General features: G+C 37.9%; 1 protein-coding gene across 2 annotated transcripts in view; it reads right to left on the bottom strand.

The window, feature by feature from the left end:
- Positions 1-4346: 4346 nt before the first annotated feature.
- RNASEH2B (ribonuclease H2 subunit B) overlaps positions 4347-19522 on the bottom strand; it is a 39330-nt gene continuing 24154 nt past the window's right edge. The window contains exons 6-11 of one of the 2 annotated variants that reach the window (XM_080360433.1): positions 17406-17470; positions 16052-16157; positions 12966-13044; positions 11977-12019; positions 7267-7347; positions 4347-5321 (exon numbers count right to left, since the gene is read on the bottom strand). In XM_080360433.1, coding sequence (XP_080216559.1) covers positions 5214-5321; positions 7267-7347; positions 11977-12019; positions 12966-13044; positions 16052-16157; positions 17406-17470 — 482 coding nt within the window. In that variant the 3' untranslated portion in view covers positions 4347-5213. Of the gene's footprint in view, positions 5322-7266; positions 7348-11976; positions 12020-12682; positions 12807-12965; positions 13045-16051; positions 16158-17405; positions 17471-19522 lie in introns of those variants that run through there. The other variant, XM_080360434.1, reaches the window with a different exon arrangement.

Raw genomic sequence — 19522 nt, 5'->3', positions numbered from 1 at the left:
TTCTGAACACAGATCCTACCTCAAGCTTTAGCACTTCGGGAGTCAGACTGTCTGCACAAGCAGAGCCGGGTGACATGTTCTGGGTAATCAGCCTGGGTTGGACAAAACTGTTTAAATCAAACTCAGTGAAAAAGATAAATTAAATGTAAATGTCCTACAAAATAGAGTTAACTTTATTTATTTATTTATTTTTTCATTTCAGATGATTCTAAGTCTCAACATCGGACTTGTAGTCCAGAAAGGCCATCTTGCCGAATTTGGCTACATTTTGAATAAGAAAGGAGAAAATTGCATATGAGATGTTTTGCTATACAGCTTCTAAAACTTGTAATTATGGCCACTAAAATCATACACTCTGTTAAAAAGCACCGAGTACGAAAAAAGAAAACTTGTACAAACCCAGGTAATTATTTCAGACTTGCTTAAGGATGCTGTTGGTCTGACCTTGCTAAATACTTAGGCAGGTGCTTAATTTTAAGCACGTGAGTCACTGTGCCAAGAGAGATTTTATGGTGAACACTAATGCACAAATATTAGTTAGGCCGGCTCTTCCCCTTCAAGATAAGCGTGGATCTAAGTGCTTTGCTGGATATGGATCAGGATGCTCAGCACCTAACAGGACTTTAGGCGCTGATCCAGCAAAGCACTTACCCACACGAACAACACTGCTGACTTGGAGATCACTGCTCATGTGCTTAACATTAGGCATGCTCGTGAGTGCTTTCCTGGAAGGGCCTGATAGACCAATAGTTATAAGCTATAAAATTTGAAGCAGTATATGTTTAACACACCGCATATTTAACAATGTTAATCTGCTGAGATTTGCTTTTTCTTGGAACAGGGCATGTCTAACTTCAAGCATGTATTTTCAGAAAGTGCGTAAAAAAAGCCTTTAAAAGCTGCTTTGAGATTATGGCAAATTAAAGTAATATTAGTGAGTCTCCTTATGCTCCTTTCATTTCTTCTTTGCATGTCTTTGCACAGCCATCTAAAAAGGAAAGAGAAAACCCTAGTCATAAACATTAATCGATTCAAATAAGCATCCATGCATTTAGTTTCCCTCTAAAAATCATCAGATGCAAGTGAACACCTGAAAAAGCATCACTGAACTCTTCGAAATTTCACATCTGAATGCAAATTCTGCCAACTGTGCCACCTTTTCCACTGAAAATATTCAAATCACTAATTATTGCTTCTATGAATAGAACTAACTTTATTACTTAAGACTGAAAATGACGTGCAAGTCCAACCCTGAAGTATCCCTAAGTCAGTGCTGGTATTTCCATATTAAGTTCTCCATACCAACTGATGTCAGTCCATTTGCAATGTCAAACTGAAATAAGTGGAAATCTCAGAGGTGCTTAATCCCAAAACAACAACTACAAAAGCATCACAACTCATTAGATATTGACACGAACATGTAGAGATGGCATATTAAATCAGAAAATGAAATTAAGACAGACCACATCTCTGTAATGGTGCTGGCACATTGTTTCATACTAAGCTACCCAAGAAAGAAACGGCAAAGCAAAGCAGCATTTCATAATGACCTCCTGCTACTGCTGGCCAGGCAGACTAAATATATTTAAATCCTCGTTGTGGTAGGAAATATTGTTTTATGTATTTGGCACCACAGGCTCTTCATAACTTCTTACAGCTACATGTTGAGGAAGTTTCAAAGTTACTAAATGTATTTCATTCGTTCCTAAAGGGAAAAGAGTTTTTTGTTTTCACGTGAAAGCTCTAATGGCTTTTGGAAATGGCTTTTTTTTTTTGTCATGCACAAATTCCCATTCAAGCAAAAACAGCCACTAATAAAACTACTATTGTTGTAAGTTATGGCACAGCTGACAGCTCAAGTTGAGTTGTGACACACTGAAGCACAATGGCTCTGTGCACAGAGGAAGAACTCCAGACTTAGTCCTCGAGTGCAGCGGCAGATGTTAAAGTCATGCACAGTAAAGGAAAAAATTGGTACCCCAGATCAGAAGTCAGCACAAAGGCGTCCTACCTCTATCAGAACTGTCCTTCCATTCCAAATTCTGAACAGAGAAACTGGGACATTTTCTTAGAAGAAAGGTTCTTGAATTGTTCAAGTTGATGAAAAGATGTATTTCCCAGATCTGTTTTGCAAGGCTTTTGAACTATTAAAAACCAAACCCCTAAAACTTCCAGATTTAAATATCCAGAAGAGCTTCTACCATGTATCTGTTCTACCTCACTGTTCCTGTTTCTAAGGTAACTCCCATTCTTGGTTTTCCACTCAAATGTCCATCCCATGCTTGTCTGCTCTCTTAACATCTTCTGCTGCTCAGAACTGGTTTTCCATTAATAAACACACAATTCCTTTCCTCTCATTTACCAAGATACTGTCTGAGATATTGCTTACTTCACAAAACAACTCAATTAACATGACAGTATGTGCCTGTTCTTTCTCCTTTCCCCGCCCCCCCCCCCCCCCCCCCCCCCCTAACATTATCCCACACTTTTGAGTAGTGGTTTTCGGAAGTTGTCATAACCGGTGCATCCTTTCTCATACTGATATGAAGCCGGGGCATTTATTTGACTGTCAGTTAAACTCCTGGGCTAGGCTGAATGTTTTTCAAAATCTAACCCTTCAAGTTCATGATCACAATTGCTCATTCTGGGCTCACCAAATGCCAGTTCTCTCCAGTCATAGCAAGGACCCACTGGATAAACCAACACATGCTGCTCCAGGACTGGTCTTACAGCCTAGACAAGTGAAGTAGGAAAAAAGCAAGGTGGCAGTTCTAAAGGTGGTGCACAAAGAAATTGTCACATGTATTGAAACCTACTATTAATTTTTAAACTTGTCTGATAGTTAGTATCAGAAAATGACATTTTTCTGATAGGGCTAGTGAAATTCTGCTGCAGACAGCTGAACAACATGGCAGTGTGATACAACAGTAATTTCTCTATGGCTCCACGTAGCGATTCCTGAGTATTTTTGTGTCCCCTACTGCTCCCCGTCCCCTTATATCGTTTCATAAAGTTAGCATTCATGACTGGAATTTTATTAAAGCGCCAAATCACTTGGGACAACGATCCTAACTGAAAAATCAGTGGTTTCTGCATCTGAATCACACACTTCTCAAACTACATTCAAACGCTAATACTATGAGCTGATTTTCAGAGACAAGGAAGAGTTCTAGTAGTGTTTCCTTAGAACGCCTGAGAAGCATTTTTTTCCTAAGGAAATTCATTTTGAGTCTAGATAATCCACTTCAGACAAACTTTTTTAAAACTGAGAACATTACACTACTGAGAGGGCATGTGCATTTCTTAAATACATTTCTCTGAAATCAGAGTCAATAATTCCATAGATTTCCAAATGTTTTCCTCTATTGACTTCCCCATTTACAAACTACTTCTGAAACATTGAAAAACCCACTGGTTTGAAAGGCATACAACCCCCAACAACAATCGCAAACGTGCATGGAATGCACAGCAAGGTTTCTCACTCATTTCTGGTTGGAAGAGAATGCCACAGAGCTCTTCAACCCAACAGACACCACTGTAGTCCAAGTAAATGGCAGCAAGCTATGTCTGAAGTGGAAAAATGGCATAGTTAATAAAAATGAAGAAACTTTGAGTTGCCCTGAAACTCCTCATTGTCAAGGGATATGGGTAGATTCTCTACTGATCTGACGTAGCAAAGAACAACATATTTTAAGAGTGTTTTTCTACAACACACGTTGCAGCAGATCCACAGTAATGGCTCAATGCAAGGACTGGTGGATCCAACTCTGAGTGTTGTGCAGAACTGACTAGACCTGAACAAATGATCCCAGTGACTTCATCTCAATTCTGTGAATCAGGCGAGTTGCAACACAGCAGACAGCTTTCCCTCCATTATATGCAGGAATACTTTGTAATGAGGAAAGAACACACTCAAGAGTGAGTAGGGCATTTTACATAATAGTCCTACCTTATGCAAAACTTCGTAAAACTAAACCTTATCTAAACCACTCAAACTTTTGAATTATGCGTTCAGCTCCAAAAAGGCCTCTTTAAAAACCCATTTTGCCTTTAAATAAATATTTCCCCAATTATTTTTTAGGACTTATTGAGCTTGGAACCAAACATAAAAATACCCCTATGTAGCCATGTGTTACAGATTTATCATGTAAGTCCAAAGTGATGTTGAAATTCTTTAAGGATTAACATTTATAGACAGGAAAATACCAGAACCCCTTAAGAAATGTCCTGAAGCTCAACCTATCTCTTGAAACACACAACAAATACAACAAGCACAAATTTATTACACAAAACACTTTATTGCATTATATGCACATTGACATTTATTGCAATTTCTTTCTAGCATATTCAAAACAACCAAAATCCCAATATAGACACTATCTTTGCCTTGATAAATTGCCACCAAGGGCAATGTTTCCATCAGCAGTTAGATGGTTAGAGTCAACATAAAAAACTAATGATGCCATGGTACTCTGGTTTTACACTAGGTAAAAATTTCCAGAAATTCTTAAAAAATACTGCCCCTAATGAATGAAAACACTGTTATTGAAAACTCAAAGGAGGGCATGTTTCCAGCCCAGATTGGAGTGCAACGAAGAAAACTGTGGTGGCCTTGACCAAGCTTGCTATAGAACAAGCAGCAGCACAGTGTGGTACCACGCTTAACCTTGCTCCTCAGCTCACAGGACGATGCTAATGCAGCTCAGCTGCCTTCCTGAGCCAGATCAGAAGTCAGCACAAAGGTGTCCTACCTCTATCAGAACTGTCCTTCCATTCCAAATTCTGAACAGAGAAACTGGGACATTTTCTTAGAAGAAAGGTTCTTGAATTGTTCAAGTTGATGAAAAGATGTATTTCCCAGATCTGTTTTGCAAGGCTTTTGAACTATTAAAAACCAAACCCCTAAAACTTCCAGATTTAAATATCCAGAAGAGCATCTACCACGTATCTGTTCTACCTCACTGTTCCTGTTTCTAAGGTAACTCCCATTCTTGGTTTTCCACTCAAACGTGGAAAACTGAGCCAGGCTGGAATATCTGCATGGTACCACCCTGCCCTGCTGAGGTGTAACAGCTCTGTCCCACACTAGCTCACAGATCTCTTCATCACACTCCACCCTGCATGCTCTGCATATACTACACTAACAAAAAGGGAGACATTTTTAGATTAACATAAAAATAACCACTGTATAAAACTCTTTCAAGAGTAAGTCTTTATTTTGAAGCTTTAGGTTTGGAGCTGAAGAAAGAAGAAATGGATTTCATTCCTCTCTTATCAACTTTGGCCAGAGCCTTCTGTGCTGCAGACATCTTGCTGTTTGCCTGTTAGTGAAAGGATAAACAGAAAAAGTTAAGCAGCATCTCCATAGGAGGGGAGTATAAGCTAAAAACTCCCAAATACAGAAGTCAAGCAGGAAGCTGAATTGCTTTTTTAGTAGACAGAAGTAAATACAATATTATGCAGGTTTTAAATTGTAGAAGAAAGACCTTACTAAACAAATTTGAGGTTATTCAAACAGAAAAATACTTGTCATGAATTACTTAACCTCAGACAAAGACAGAGAAGCAACTACAAGGACAAGGAGGTGAAACATCTTTCCTTTCTGCAGAATGAGGCATCCCAACTCAAACGTTTACTTTGGGATAATCCCTGGCTGTACATTAAGAGGAATAATGCATGCAATATAACAGATGCATACTGTACCCTCTGACTCAATCTCATGATTATGCTGTCAGCAGGCTGAATTACAGCCTTGCATTAGATGATGAATAATTCACACTGATTTGTTATCAAAGACTCTCTTGCACAGTGAAGTAAAGGGAAAAGAAATGGAAGAACTAAGAATGAAGAAGGTAATGAACATTTGCAAAGCACTTTAAGGCCACTGGGACAACTTCCCAGACTTTTACACCTAAAACACATTTTATGAGCCACGTTTTATAGAGCTGACCTCTTTTCTTTCTTATTTAAAAATGTTATGTTTTAAATCCCTAGCTGTTTTCCCTATTAAGAAAACTTTGCATTGACCTTTCTTTATGATATTCCTCAGTCTGCAGGACTTCACAATTACAGTACTTGGGATCAGCTAGAAGGTTATGGATAGGCTGGAGATAGGCAACAACAGTGCGATCGTCTGTGTTACTATACAAACAAAGCCACTGCCAAAGTATTTAAAAAAAAAAGGAGTAGTATACTGTACAGAGTCCAAGAGCTATCTTTTCTTTCCCAGATTCTCTCATCAATGTGCTTCATTATTTCAGAAGTAAATCACATTTAAAGTTAAAACAAATTATCTCTCCTCAGACTATTTCTATCTTTATGCTTGGTTCAAAAGCTATAGGCACATAATAGGGGAAAGGGGGAAACAAGTACATTTTAAGCTATTTATCACCTTCACTCAGGGGGCAATTCTCTCCTTACTTCAAAACTAGCATATGCCCTGAATATGAAAAATTCTGGGGGTTTTGGAGGGAAGAAGGAATGCATCTGTCACCAGCTGCTTGTCTTTGCAAAGGGATAAAGAGTAGTCAGCACTAGTCTGAAGGTCACAAGACCAGCACAGGGGGCCTTTTTGGTTCCCAATGTACTGGAGAAGGATTCATTTTCTTTCAGTGTTCTGAGAAATAAGCCAGTGCAAGCCTCACAACTTTGGCACACACAGACAGAATCTATTTCTTTTCACATCTCTGTTGCTCTCCCAGGAATAGTACAGTGGCAGGCACCGCTGGACTCAGATTTGAAATGGCCTGCGAACTTGTGCTGGAGCTGGTGATCGGCAAGCTCTGTGTTGATTCAAGCTTCATTAAGCTGACATAAGTAAGTGCACAAGCAATATTTCTAGGTCAAAATAAAGCCTTTCTTAGCATTCCTTGGAATGTAAGTGAATGCTGCCATCTTTGTTTCTCTTTCAAATAACTGAAATTTAACAGTTGCTATCAATAAGCTACATGATTTCTCATCTAAAGGTCTCAAAAAGCTTTGCAACCATTAGCAGAGCATCTTAACACAGTCTGTGTGGTTCGCTGGAATATCGACTGATAAAATACAGTCAAACAGTAACAGCATAGAAGAGCTCAGAATGGGACATTAAGACTTTCAAAGTAAATGAAATGTGAATTAGAAGTTCAAGGAGATATAACTACAGACATCTGCCATTTCGTATTTGTTTTTGTGATGTGTTTGGAGGAGAAAAACAGGCACTCTGTGCTAATGCTGGATATTAATATATGCTTCAGCAAAACATGCATGAATGCAAGGCTTGCTTACCTTTTTGGTTTTCGTATTGTTGCTGTTAAACTTAGTATAGTCTTCTTCTGCTTCCACAGGGTCATCTGATAATTTCATTTTCTGAAATGTTAGAGTGAGGAAGTTGCTCTGTGAACCACTTTGATGATGTACACACATGGAACTTTAAAGTTTTGGCTTTAAAAGGTAACCATAGCACCAAAATAGGGTTGCCAATCAACTGAAGAAATTGCAGTAGATTTCTCTTTGTCATTCTTGTCTTCACACGTGAACATATACCATCCCTACAGTATTCAGAAGAGATCATTCACTCACTCTGCCATTTTCTTCTCCCTAGCCTTCTGAAGAATGACTTCTAGAAATGATTTTAATCCTGTTTTTAACTTCCATGATTGTGACTTTGGTGTCAGAGTCTATTTAGAGAATCTTTACAGAGCAGCTGTTGAAAGTTAGTGTCTAACAGCCAAGGAACCGAGACTCTGGTCCCCATGGTCTCATGGAACTGTGCAGCAGCTCCAGGGTTATTGCTATCTGCCAGCATGAGTGGATCATCATCTAGTCTATTATCTGTTTGTGCACCACCTTTAGAAGTAATTAGTTTCCACAGTTTGGCAACAGTGAAACACTGACATAGTTCAGTTGACTGCTTCATCACTTGAATCCAACAGTATACTTAGCAGCTTGACGCTGCATGTGCTGGGTGCCTTCTAACTTCAGAAATAATGGAAGTGAACGGTTCTCGGCACTTCACATGATCAGGCTGTAAGAATGAATATTTCTTTCCATAAACTGTGAGCATGTGTTTAGTTTAAAGGTGAAAACTTCCTGGTACGTTTCCAAAAGCAAAAAAAAAAAAAGGTACATAGTATTTTACAACACTGTATTTTTATTATTATTATATATCTGATATTATTACCCTGTCCTTAATATCCTGTGAAATCTAAACTGTGGCCTTCCCGTTTTTGTGCCAAAGAGAGTGATTTTGCAAGCAACTTGGATGGTACCATACATTTTAAGATCCTGTTTTATTCATTTTGTTTATGGTGCTTGTGATCTGTCTCCCCCCACTCCTTTGGCATAGAAGCCAGGTCTGCAGCTTAGATTTCTCAGCTCTTAGAACCAGATCCAACAGCAGCCTTTTCTTTTGATTTCAGTGGGATCTGGATCAGTTTCTCTAGGAGGCTGTTTACTGTGCTGTGATTACATTTTCAAATTACAATCTAATGAATAATGACTACTCTCCTCTTTTTGAAATCTGATATTAAGTTTTTAAAACTCACAACAAAATGTTTGCATTTCAGCAAAATATTTGCTGTTTAGTTGTAGCAGAGGCTACATATTTTTTGTAGATGTCTGTCATCATCTGCCAAGGGCCAGACTCCCTACGCTGACAAACTGGAGAGTATGATGATTACAACACAAGATCAATGGCTAACAACGAATACAAAGAACATGTAATTTTGATTTAATCATTAAATCACAGAGTCCAGACTGTACCCAGTTTAGTCTTGTACTACAAGACAGAGAATCTGTCATAGCTCTTCTGTTAACAGCTGAAGTTTCTAAATCTCTCTTCCCTTCAGAATTTATCTTAAGGTCATTTCTAAACATGTGATTACTTTACCATAACGTTAGAGCCTTCTTTATTTGCAATAAACCTATACTATGTCTGTCAATATACTTTGTCCTCATGAACAGAAATATCAATGCAAGTGAATAAAAATGATCTGAAGGAGACTAAAGGTTCCAGCGTACAAGCCTGGTTTGCTCCTCTGAGGTTGTGAAATAAAGGAGAGTTTTAATCTCTGAAGTTGCAAAGACTTAAACACAGAAGCATCCTACACACCCTGGTGATCTCTCTGGAAATTAATCAGATCCTCAGCAAGATTTCACTGCCCAACAACTGAACAGTTCTAAGTCTCACTTGCTCTGTAACCAAACTGGTGAAATAAAACTATTTTTAAAAATAGATTCTCAGAACTATCCCAGTGGTATAAAAGCTATTTGTACAAAGTATGTAATGTACATCACTCGTAGTTTAATATAGTCAGCTTATATTCATTAGCTTATATGGCTAATGAATATCAGTTGGCTCCTGATATGTGTTTAATATTTCTTACAATGCATAAAGATAATTCCTAACTGAATCAAAGGGCCAAGTAACTGTACAGCCAAAACAACTGTCCAACCACATGGAAAAAACTTATATCCATGGATATACATTGGAGAACAAATGCTATTAATAACAGTAGGGCCCAATTATTCCTCCATGTGCTAGCTGACATACTGCTTAACAGAACAGTCACGGAAACAGCCAGAAATGAGCGTATTTTAGACTGTTTTGGTAAGTAGCAGGGACAACACAGGAAAGGTCGGTATAGTAAGTAAGCTAGTTTCAATAGACATAGGGTGCCTCAGTTTAAATTAAATTGAAAGGATAATAAAAAGTGGGGTTCTTGATTCTAGAGGGGCAAACTATGCAAACCATATGCCTTCTCTAAACCAAATCAAAAGGACTTATGTGTGAGGATGACACTTGGAACGTAAAAGAAAACAATGGAATAAGCGATTTTGGATCTTTTACTTCAAACAAGGTGAAAAATCTTGAAGGAAACAGCTTCTCAGATTAAACTATATGAATGCTTCCACTTGCTCACAAAGATGCACACATAGCCTGCCCCCTCGCCCCCTACCCCCCCAAAAAAAAGGGTACTAGGAGTAAGCAGAATTTTACAATGACAGGCAAACAAAGACTGCCAAAAAAAAAAATGTTGTAGGGGTCAGGTAATACTGGGATAAAGTGAGAACTGCCAAAAAGTCAAGCTGAGTTAGACCCTGGAAAGGAAATTAAAACAAATAGTAGGTTGTTTAGCCACAGAGGCAAAAAGGGAATAAAAAAAGGAAAAAGTGAGGCTGCTATACAGTAATGACTGGATAGATATTAAAGCTAATCTATGTGCAGCCTCAAAATGGAACATATCTTTTTGCCTCAGTAAATTATTTTAAATAAAGATGAAGAAGTTAAACATACAGGCAGAAATGAGAAGAGAAATCACTCTATTCAAGATAGAAGTAAAATTCAATATGCTGACGCTGTTGGGAGACTGTCTCAGAAATCACTAGTCCAGAGGCAAAACCTGGCAACTGTTCTATCAGGTAGGGGCCGTATTGCTGCAGAACAGCCAAACACGCATCTGTGTGTCAAGAGGAATAAGAAGTGATAGCAGGCGTGAGGAGAATGGAGCGGGGAGAAAAAGGGAAAGAAGGAAGCATAATTAAAGATAAAGAGTAAACAAAAATGAAACATAGGTAATGCCTACTGACATCTTTGTTTCTCAAAGATAACACATGGCTACAAAAAATGTGAAGGACTGCCAGCAGACTTGACATGGTGCCACTTAAACAACTGAAATGATAGAAAACCAAGACTGCATGAGAATTTTAAGGTAGGTAAGAAACTAGGTAAAGGGGAAACAAAGGCCAATAATGCAGAAAAAGATGTCATTGGATCAGATGGAGACTCCTAGTGGAGTGGCATGAACAATATCTATTCAGAATGTTCATTAATTGTTAATTAAAGGTTACCGTGCTACCATTTTCTGCATTATGAACACCTAAAGAGCTTTTAACACAGTGATAGAAAAGCCAGAGAACCTTCAAGACTGGAAACATTAAAAACGGATGAAATGTAGAGAAGTACAAGTCATGTACACAGCAGCTAAATGCATGAATTTCTCGTAAATCTGAAAGCTGATCAACTAAAAACTGAAGTGGAGAAGAAAACCCAATTGTGTGTCTTAAGTGTTCACAGTAAGACTGAGCTATCTGGTACATCACACAGTAATAAAGGCAAGTGAGATTCTAAGATGTAATGAGATAAAATACTTCCAGTAAAGAGAAGAAGGGAAGAATGCCATCGTACTGTACCAAGAAAGGTTTTGTAATGAATAATTATATATGACTCTGGTCACCTGCTTTGAAACAATTGAGTTCATCTTGGAATAGGTGTAAAGAAATGTTCCTGCAATTATGAGGGAATGGAGAACCTATCTTGCACAACCAAGTCTGGCTTCACAAAATGAAAACAGAAAGGATATAAGTTTTCCCTTTACACATTGAGAGAACTAATGTTAAGCAGGGAAAAGAGCCATTTCAATCGAAAAAAAACAATGATACTGTTAGCACAAAAGCGCAGGGGAATAAATTGGCCCTGAGTAAATTCAAGGTGGAATTTACAGGAAGGTTTCTGAGCATCAGAGAATGAGGTTATACAACAGTCTTCCAAGAGAAGTAATGGAAATAAAAAATCGTAATGAGACTTATAGTGAACAATGGTCAGTGCATGAGAGATTATCCAACATGGTTGTCTGGGAATCATGACCCAGGAGGTCCCTTTCAGGGTCCTCATAAATTACATATGAAAGAAAACCTATGAGGTCATATTGTCCCATCAACCTCAATAAAACTAAATAAGCAAAGCACGTATGAAAAGACTGCTGACCAAAACCATAAAATATGTCTCTCTTTCCCCCTCCCCATTTTTTAAACAGGAAAACCAACCAAAATATGAAGTACCTGGTAAATTTATTGTGTCATTTCAGACTGGCTTTTCACAAGGCCAACTCACTCATCGTATTGTACCCAGTGCTTGGCCTAGTCTAATTTTAATAATAATTCCGAGAAATTAGCTTAGAACACAATGTATCTATCCATATCTTAATGTTCTCCTACCTTCAATGGTGGCTCTGATGCTGGGCTTTTAAGTTCTGGGAGCCTGAAGAACAAAAGATTCTAAGTTACAAATTAAGACAGCTGGCTTGCCCAACCTAAAGCTTATAATTCCTTCCCCACAAAGGCTGCTTTGGTTATCAGCTGCTCACACATGGCATGCATTTGCAAAAAAAAGCAGCTCATGGACTCTATATTTCTGACTTAGATAACTAAAACAGGGCCAGGCACCACACAGAAACATGGGCCCTTTAAGAAGTTCTTAGATCTGGCAACCAAAACAAGGGAACTCCACACTACTCCTGATAACCTTGTCTATTAGTAAGATAATATTATAAAGCACATAACATCTCTTCAATGAAACTGTTAAGCTATGGGACTTCAAGCTGCAAAATGCACATTCTTCCGTAGGCCACTGCAAAAGAACCCTTTGAGCAGAACTGAACTGAGGGGCAGGTGCAGGGTCCCAGCAATGCTCCAACGAAAGTCTGCTGCTGGTAGGGAACACCAGGATCAGGATGCTGGCTCACCTTCCACATGTAAATATAAACTAACACAGGTTAGATATGTGAAGTCAAACCCCAGCAGTACTGAATGAGTAGAGAAAAGAGGAGTGGGGATGAGGATTCTGCTCCTCGGTCTGCTGCTCATACTTGACAATTCTGGACAAAATGCTTTAACTCTTTGCATATCCTTCCTTGCCTTGCTTTAAAATGGGATACATTGCTCAGGGTTTCATGATGCAACTGTGATAACAGACATATCAGACACATATTACATCTCTCTTCCAGCCCACGGTCCTGAGCATCATAGGAACAGAAGACAGACATAATCTGCATTTGAAAAAAATCACATTTAAAGAGTGGCAAATATAATCTCATTGTGTAATTCTCTGGAACCTTGATGAACAAATCTCAGTATTCAACAGAAATGACCAAAAGGATAATAATGCATGCTATATAAAACTAGCAGCTAGCTGGAACAATACTTACCCTAAGTATTTTAACAACTCCTTACTCAGATCTTCAGGAATATAGTCTGATATTAACCCGTGGGCATACCGTAAATAGTCTTCAGGAACAGGGCAGGGAGTGTGAAGGAGAAGAAAAAGAACATTCACATTATATAGTCACGTTGCCTTGGCCATGTTGCATGCACTACCATAAATCATAAGGTTGAATTAATAGTAAGAGACTTCTAATGGATACACTGTGATGGTTCTCTGTGTTGAGTAGTTTATGTCATATGACACTTGTAGGTTTATTTTAAAAGTAAAGACTTACTACACTCACTTTGTCAGCACATGTTATTAATATCTGCTGTATGCACTTTACAAAAGCTGTTCACTTTCTGAGAATACTAGATATCATGTATTTTTCCAAAGAAATTAAATTTTAAAAACCTGCAAAAGTAAAAAGCTGACTCAACAGAACATGCAATCATTAATTTTAAAGCATCTGGATCTTACAATTATTTGGCAAGGGCTTCAGTACTAAAGTACATTTTCTGGCTTCAACTGAAAACAATTAGATGAGACAATGAGTCTATTTCAAAGTCTTGTACTTAATTTCAGTACTTTATGGAAAATGCCAAGGCCTATCTAAACATCACTGGCAAGACGGGATAATTATCTGTGGAAATATGAACTACTAGAAGCTGTTTTCAGTACAGGGCACTTCTGCTATAAATGTTTTTCTGAGAGAAAAAAAGTGACCGTTTTATAACATGAAGTCCTAAACCAGATCTTTTCTGGTCACGTTCTACACAAGCACTTACTGATCCTGGGCTCAATCCTTAAAACTTGATGTTGTTGGGGCTGCTAGGGAGGAACTGCAGCCATGTACAGGAAGTATTTGCCAGACGTATTTGCTAGACAGACATCAAGCTAAAATCTCACCTCTGAATTCCATCCACAACAGGCCAGCTCTATCTGCATATATCCCTACACACTTAGAGAGTTCAGATGCACGTGGTAAACTAGCATCAGGGTGGTAAATAGCTATTTCTTCTGTGCCAGAGACGGTTTCCTCTTTTTTTTTTTTAAATCTAAAAAGCTCAATGCGAACTGGCATTGAAGCAGAAAGCACTAACAAACTGACACCAGCATATGCATTTCAACTATAGTGACATCAAATTCTTACTGTCTCCTATCCACACTTCTGCCTTCACCAGCTAGATTCATCAAGAATTTGTCACTCCCTAAACCCACTTTAGGGCCAGGAGAGAACAAGAATTAATTCTAATTCAAGACAATTTCATCTCAGCACTTAATATGTCCGATTTATCACTTAAGAAAAATATTCTCATCACTTCACTCACTGCATTATGACACTGAATGGTGAGGCTAAGTCAACTACTATTATGTTATACTAAATACAAAATCTATTCTCTTTGGATTTCTGCCTTGAAGCAATCTTCATTGACTTCCCTTACCAATTTTAAAATACCACTGTTTGCCTTCTAGGAAGTCTGTGTTCTCACCCTAGCCTTGCTTTGTCATTTACCTCCTGTCAAACATCAGGAATATTTGTGCATCTCCCTTCTTTGTCTTCCAAATGAAATATTCAGGTCTCACATGTTAAATCTCCTCTCCTTCCTTATTTGCACTCATTATATCCTCCCAGATTTTTGCCCTACACATACCCAGCCATTTGAAAAGGTACTGAAATTTCATAATACCCCTCTGAAAGCAATTCTCTATAGAAATAAATTGCACTGTCATGGCAGTGAAAGGATCAGACAAGAAAATTATGCTTATTAAAAATAAGTGTTGAGTAAGGGCCATTTGATTTCCTGTCATTCACCTTGCTACATACAGTGGGACTGTCTTCAAAACTTACCTACTTTTAACCCCCAGTATTCCCTATTTCAGTGCTGCTCTTTTAAATCTAAAAAAGGTTTTTTAAAAGACTATTATATTCGTGTTACTATAAGTAAGGAGGAAGGCGAAAAAACTGCAGATGAGCTATTTAATTACAAATTTCAGAGATAAAGTATTTAAGTATAGTCAAGATAGTTGCTCTCAGGACAGTTTTCTCTTTCTTTAAAAAACAGGGTGAGGAAGGGATGAAAAGCTACTGTAAAGTTGAAGTCACAAGTTTTGCAGCTTTGCCTCTTTTTAAAAACCATATATTACAATCCCTTTTCTATAAAACTGTCCAGTTGCCTCTTAAATCTCATTTATGTTGTTTCCTTTGATATCATTACTCGGTAACTCACTTTCCACTTCGTCAGCAAGTTGCTTTGTTTCTCCTTATTTTTCAACAGCACGCAGACTTCAGAATGTCTTTGTAATAAGAAACAATTTGCTTTTGTTTCTCTTGTTATAAACTTTTCATTTTTTTTTAATTAACATTCAAAGAATTTATTCTGACTCCATTTTCAGGTTTTTCTACACAAGTTCATATCCCAGCAACATTCATGACACTGCCCTCCCCAGGGAATAGGTAACTGGAAGCAAACAGGATCACTCCAGACTTTTTGGTACCAGGATTGTCAGTTTCAGGGCACTTCATACACATATTAAAAGTTTTTGCCCTTAATAAGCACACAGTTGTGTAAGGTATACATTTGTCGCAAAAAGTAATGTTTGGACCAGGAGACTCTAATCTGTGACTATGTCCTCCTAAGATCTCTTCCCTTTTTGGAGAATTTCATGAAGAGAATTTGCGAGCTAATAAAGATAATAATAAAAACGTCTGTTCTAATACAGAGACAGTTATTGGCTGGACATATAAGCATGTGTCCTATTGTTCAAGACTATGTCTGTCCAGCAAAGCACACCAGGATATATTTCACTGAAAAAAACTTATTGAACTAAGGAGAAGCTAAAAGAACCTCACTTGAGACCTACTGTTAATTACAATGCCATCTGATGACGATACCAAAGAACTCAGAATAGTCAAGGCACAGAATCACAACATGTATGGAATTTTCTGTACAAAGAATAAATTTACTGCAAAGGCAGTACATTTTAGATTCTAATACATAAATACATTTTAGATTCTAATAATGCATTTTAGCTCCACATACATGATTTCACAAAAATGGAATTCATTACAATGGTTAGTTTTCTTACCTTCTTCACTATCTGTGATCTGTTTAATGCTGACAAATGTAGGCTCAAGTACTCTTTCACCTACACACACATTGTTGCTTTTAAGCGCTTTCACTGTCTGATTTACCTATAGGAAACCGCAGAATGAAATGTCTGTATCAGTGTTGTTATGCACATGTTAATGCAGTGACAAAGCTCTTGTAATTTTGTTTCAAGCATATAAAACACTCAAGTTATGGACTGTGGTGAAATTTAATATACATTTGTAATGACTAGCATATGAGCTCAAAAAACACAAAGAAACTAGCACGTCTTTGGACATGTTGCCTTGGCAACACAGCACCGGTTTTGCAGCACCCTAAGATAAGCTGAGCTACTTAGATGCAACAGCCATGATTCCACAGGTGAGAAAGGCACCTGCCTTGAGAACAGAGGATGCCTGAGCTCGGCCAGATTGCAAAGGCAGTCCTGATGGAAATCAAAGATTAAGGACTTTATAGGGCACTTCTATACTGGACCTAACAGAGGAGTAACTGGCAGAAGAACATATTTTCAACAACACAAACAGGTACCTGTTCAGATGTAAATATTCAGGTGAAGATGTAAATATTCATGAAGATATCTATTCCAAAATAGGTATCTCCATGCCTCATCACTGCAGAAACTAGACCAGATTCTGTGCTTGTGTCGACTCATTTAAATGACAAGGCTTCCTTGTATCACATGATGCATACAATCTTTTTCCACAAAGTTGCATCATAGTAGAGGCATATATGCTTGTGTAAAATGAGATTTGCCTTCTTTATACTAAAACACAGATCACCTCAAGCTTAGCTATAACGCTAGTTTATTTTCTGCACAGTCTCTAGAACTCTGGAACAGCATGGCTGGATGAGGGCAGCAGCAACCATACTAGGACTACTCTGAAAGACTCTGTCAGAGCTTCACAAGGAAACCCATTTGCAGCACAAACCCAAGGCATTTCTGCCCAGCTTCAAAGCATCGCAGAATTTACAAGCCGCAACAGTCAAAGCTCTCATCTAGCTTATCTGTGAAGTGGACAAAGCAAAAGACAAGCCCCCTCACTTTATGCAAAGCCTACATACAGAACATAGTGAGAAGCTGAACTTCAGCTTCTTCTGCTTCCCCACACTTCATGAATCTCTTTCATGCCAGACTCCTCCAAAAGAGAAAAGTAACAAACTTCTCACGTTTCTGAGTGCAGCAACTTTACTGTGATGTCTGTCCTTCTAGGATAGGACATGTACCTTGAACTGAGGTATAGCACATGGCTCAAACACAAATGTGGACAAGCTGACAAGCATTTTTATTTTAAATGTAAAGCACTTTTGAAAGTAAAAGAGAAACACAATACCTTTTTCTTTAACCACTTCAGTGTCTTCTCTTGGCTGTATTTGTGGAATTTCTGACTGCCAATCTCTAAGAAAAAAATAAGTAAGGGGAAGAAAGTCATGACTAGTTTGGATTGTATTTTCAATACATTTAAAATCTTTTAACTTGTAGATACAGCATGGAAGTTAATTTGCGGCTTGTACATGTTTGATATCAGGGCAATAAGTTTCAAAAATATTGGAAAAGTGGAAAAATAAAGACTGAGTGGATATGCACAAGTCAGAACAATTTTCTAATTCTTTAATTAAGCCCTAATCCAGCCAAGTACATATTTTATTTATTCATGTGTAATCTTGGGCTGCTTGAATTCACTAAGACTTTCTCAAGCCCTTGTAATTTGCCAAATCTGTCCTGTGTCACCAGACTGTTAATTTTAACTATATAGTTGACAACACAAAATGCTATAGGTTGGTTTGTTGTTTTTTTTTTTTTTTTAAATAAACAGCATCACGTCTTAAATCTTTACTTATTGAATTTCAGCACCTAGTGAGGGGCCAGGACAGAGAGTTGGTTAGTGAAGACAAACCATCCACTCTTTCAAAAAAACCTTTTCCCATCAGTTCTCCCAGTTCTCACCTCTCACTTCACAGACTGGCTAAAGCAAAAGCTTTACTTTTATCCCTCTTTTATGTAGTTTGATATATTATCAAAAGAAAATACAGAATCCAAAACAGTGAAACACACTCTTTGTGGAAGTACGATTCATTTATGATTTCTTGAGCAACATAAATTAACTCAATGATGTAAGAGAAAGTGTTTCCCCTCTGATAACTAGCATACCATGAACACTTGCTATTCACATGAGATCAGTTATCTGCAGATACACAAGTCCACAATGCTGAGGCAAAGGAAAGATGAAATTACAAAGGCTCATGGAAATTTCAGTATAAAAATTCAGTATTAATTCACAGAAAGCTATGTTTTGGAAATGGAGTAAGACTACACAGGAGATTTTAGAGCCCACTGTCTCTCAGTCTTCAGCAGGTATTTCAATAACTTTCAATCTCCTGTACACCATTACCATAAATACCTATGTCTGTTTCATGTCATTTGCTGATCCAGTATCACATCCAACACTCAGTTCATGGAGTTTTCTTCTCCTTTTGCAAACATCAACATATTATTTATGATTCTTTCAGTATTTCCCTCTTTGGAGTTTATCTTGGCTCTTTCAAATTGCATACAAACAGCTATTATATGCTATTTGTGTATGCAAGGTAGGGGGTATGGAGAAGCTGAGCAAAGCTGTTTACAAGATAAAGTTCAAATCTATCTCAACAGTTGTAGGAGAGTAAAATCCAAAAATTCTTCAGAGCAAAAAAGGAAAAAAAACTCCACTAATATACACTTTGCTTCCTGACATTGATGAGTTGCAGGTAAAGTAATTAGCTGTAGACTGGTGGCTGCAGTCTTTAAGACTTAGAAGCCTCTAAATGTCTCTGAAAGAAAAGACGCAGAAAATGGGGGAGACGCTCTAGATACTTGAACCTGCTTCTCAAACAGCTAATGTGGTTTGGGTCCAAGTACAGTGAATACAATTCGTGGATTCCTCTCTTATCTAAGAAAGTTCGAGGAAGGGACATCCTCTGGCCACCATCCCCCAACTCATGTTGAAAAGTAATTCTAGTCTGGATTCCCAGGCAGACTCCCCCACAACAGCATGAATCAGAGTGACTCAGTTAGGGAAATGAAACATGGAACTGTGAAGCCATTTTCATTAAAACGTGAAAAAAAATTACACTGAACCCTTCAGAGATCACTTTGTTTGAAAATATTTTGTGTGCTTGACAGTTTTGACTATTAAACTCTAGAAACTGACAATATTTGAGACCTCTGAAGAATTAAAGTGAGTTATGAAAGTCACAAACTGCTGACAAAAGGATTCAATATTGGAACGTGGATTTAGCATGTGATACACATTTGATATTGGTGAGAGTTAGCGACTATGTTTGATAATACGAGTATATATTGGAAAGCCTTTTGTTCCCTAATGTGTCTGGTGCCTATAAAACTGGTCTGAGACATCTGGAAAGATTGGGTTTGAGAAATACAGATGGAATATAAGTGGTTCTACAATTA

Source organism: Nesoenas mayeri (genome assembly GCF_963082525.1).
Source record: "Nesoenas mayeri genome assembly, chromosome: 1".
NCBI classification, from domain to species: domain Eukaryota; kingdom Metazoa; phylum Chordata; class Aves; order Columbiformes; family Columbidae; genus Nesoenas; species Nesoenas mayeri.
Note: the sequence above shows the minus strand (reverse complement) of the source record. Positions and strands in the feature narration are given on the sequence as shown.